At 34.0% G+C, this 3,144-nt stretch overlaps 1 protein-coding gene across 1 annotated transcript; it reads left to right on the forward strand.

Moving 5' to 3' along the window:
* Nucleotides 1–37: 37 nt before the first annotated feature.
* On the forward strand, nt 38–2,958 carry LOC116348968 (ankyrin-3-like; the record flags this gene model as incomplete). Its single annotated transcript, XM_031780214.1, has 12 exons — nt 38–131; nt 673–771; nt 835–933; nt 1,449–1,547; nt 1,611–1,709; nt 1,791–1,889; nt 1,987–2,085; nt 2,149–2,247; nt 2,335–2,433; nt 2,498–2,596; nt 2,661–2,813; nt 2,939–2,958. Coding segments are annotated over exons 1-12 (1,158 nt in total), but the record flags the coding sequence as incomplete, so codon positions are not given.
* Nucleotides 2,959–3,144: the final 186 nt, after the last annotated feature.

The raw sequence follows: 3,144 nt of genomic DNA on the forward strand, positions 1-3,144 counted from the left end.
TTTGTTTCATAAGAACTTCGTATATTTTACAGGTAACATGCAGATTGTCAAATATCTTGTCGAACACGGAGCTGATGTGAATTCTAGAACCATCTATAATCAAACACCACTTTACTGGACAATTAGATATGGTAAAAACTTGAAAACTGAAAATATCAAGCATGATCGCCAAATAGTTAAGCCAATTGTTTCTCTGCATAATATTTCAAGTACATATTAAATGGTTGAATACCTCATCACTCATGGAGCTACCCGAGCACTCAAATTGGATTGTTCGCCCGGGGGTTTGATACCGTGCGTAAGTTACGAAAACACGAAATAGAATACGGAGCGAGATGAGAAGAAATACAAGTACATGTATGCGTGTACTGTGTATACGCTTTTTGCCTTGTGTCTTATTCTTTATTCTCCTCTTTCATCTGTTTGCTATGTAGCGTGTAGCAACATTTGCTAAAATGTATGCAGATGGATGAAAAATGGAATAAAGGATAAGACGCATAGCATCATGAAGCGTATACACTACATATACGCTATATGTACTTTCTTCGTTTCTCACTCCGCACGGTGTCAAAACCCCGGGTGAACAGTGCAATTTCAGTGCTTGGAATATAGATTTTGAAAATGGAAATAACGTGGTAGGATCGCTAACTATTTATCTGCACAACATTTCAGGCACATATGAAATGTTTAAATATTTAATTGAACATGGAGCTAATATAAATGATACAATTGTATTCAACCAAACACCTTTGTTTTTGGCTGTTCAGAATGGTAATTTTCAATCGACTAATTTTGAAGAAAGGTTGTTTCAAAAGAACTACGTATATTTTACAGGTAACAGGGAAATTGTCAGATATCTTGTTGAACATGGAGCTGATGTGAATTCTACAGATAACAGTCATGCTACACCACTACACATGGCATCTCTACATGGTAATTTTCTATATGTTTGAAAACCATAAATATCAAGTGTTAGTAATTATCACACACATCCTATATAAAATTCACGTTTATAAGAAATCTGTATAATCCAGTGTATTTTGACCTAGATTTTGACCAATTCTCCATGTGGAAAATTACTGACTGACTAATGAGTTAACTAATTTGGGACGTTTTTGGCTAAAGCCAACTGAGATTGAAGTTGTTTTGTCTGATTTTTCAGTCAATCATAGTAGAGAAAAATGTAACTTAATTCAACATCAATCGCAGTTGACTATAGACAAAAATGTCCCAAATTTGTCATCTGTTTAAAATGAGATACATAGACGACTTAAGTCGACTGGATAGACGACTTCAGTTAACAATTTTCAATTTCAGTCGATTTTAGCTAGCCAATCAGTCAGTCACTTTTTTCCACACGACATAAACGTCAATTTCATATAGGATGTAAGTCTTTGACCGATAATTTCTATGTGTGATGCTAACTGTTTTTCTTCTGAATATTTCAGGCTCAGCGGAATTAGTTAAATATCTTATCAACAATGGTGCAAATATGAATGCCACAACTGTTCAAAATATCACTCCATTGTTTTATGCTGTTCAGAATGGTAATTTTCAATCGATTCATTTAGAAAAAAATTTGTTTCATAAGAACTTCGTACATTTTACAGGTAACATGCCGATTGTCAAACGTCTTATCGAACATGGAGCTGATGTAAATTTTAGAGATAAAAAACATGATACACCACTACACGTGGCAGCTCGATATGGTATTTGTTTATACGTTTGAAAACTGAAAATATCACGCGCGAATGGTCTGATGCTGAATGTTTCTCTGCTTAATATTTCAGATAGACTCAAAATTATTGAGTTCTTAATCACTCATGACGCAAAGGTAAATGCCGAAAACAATGATAAATGGACGCCACTCCATAAGGCTGCTGAACGTGGTAATTATTGATTATATCGCCTATATATATATATAGGTTTTGAAAATAGAAATAAACATGGTCGGATGGCTTACTATTGATCTGCACAACATTTCAGGCAAATTTGAAATTTTCAAATATTTAATTAAACATGGAGCAAATATAAATGCTACAACTATCGAAAAGTATACAACTTTGTTTGTGGCTGTTCAGAATGGTAATTTTCAATGGATTCATTTAGAAGAAAGGTTGTTTCATAAGAACTTCGTACATTTTACAGGTAACATGCAGATTGTCAAACACCTTGTCGAACATGGAGCTGATGTGAATTCTAAAGACAGAAATAATAACACACCACTTCACTGGGCATCTCAAGATGGTAATTGTCTATATATTTGAAAACTGAAAATATAAAACGTGATCGCCAAAGTAGTTAAGTCAACTGTTTCTCTGTTTAATATTTCAGGAAAATTGGAAGTGGTTGAATACTTAATCACTCATGGGGCAAAGGCAAATACCGAAAACAATGATAAATGGACACCACTCCATAACGCCGCTCGATATGGTAATTATTGAAAATGGAAATAACATGGTCGAAACGCCAACTATTTATTTGCCAAACATTTCAGGCATATATGACATTTTTAAATATTTAATTGAACAAGGAGCAAATATAAATGCTACAACTGTCGAAAACTATACAACTTTGTCTTTGGCTGCTCGTAATGGTAGTTTTCAATCGATTAATTTAGAAGAAAAGTTTGTTTCATAAGAACTTCGTACATTTTACAGGTAACATGCAGATGGTCAAAAATCTTTTTGAACTTGGAGCTGATGTGAATTCTGCAGACAAGCATAATTATACACCACTTCACCAGGCTGTTTTAAGTGGTAATTGTCTATATGCAGACATTATATTGAGATATTTTCATCCAGATGAATCAGGTCAGGCAACTGACGTCAGGCGCTGAAATGTAGCGACAGCAATAGAAGTGATTGTTGTATAAAAACACTTTCATTCTTACAAACAACATTTAACAATCACTTCTATTGTATTCACTCCATTTCAGCTCCTGACGATCAAGGAATGGTTCGTATATGACGGCCTAAGAAGAAAACAATAACATACAGAATATTCTGCAAAAAGACGAATACAAATTTATGTGAGCAAAAACCAAATATACAAACAGACAGCGCAAAGGTAAAACAGCCTACTTACATAAGAAACACTGTCTGTTTGTATATTTGGTTTTTGCTCACATAAATTTGTATTCGT

The sequence above is a fragment of the Contarinia nasturtii genome, unplaced genomic scaffold (assembly GCF_009176525.2).
Source record: "Contarinia nasturtii isolate CC-2019 unplaced genomic scaffold, AAFC_CNas_1.1 Cnas_scaffold_2723, whole genome shotgun sequence".
NCBI classification, from domain to species: Eukaryota; Metazoa; Arthropoda; class Insecta; order Diptera; family Cecidomyiidae; genus Contarinia; species Contarinia nasturtii.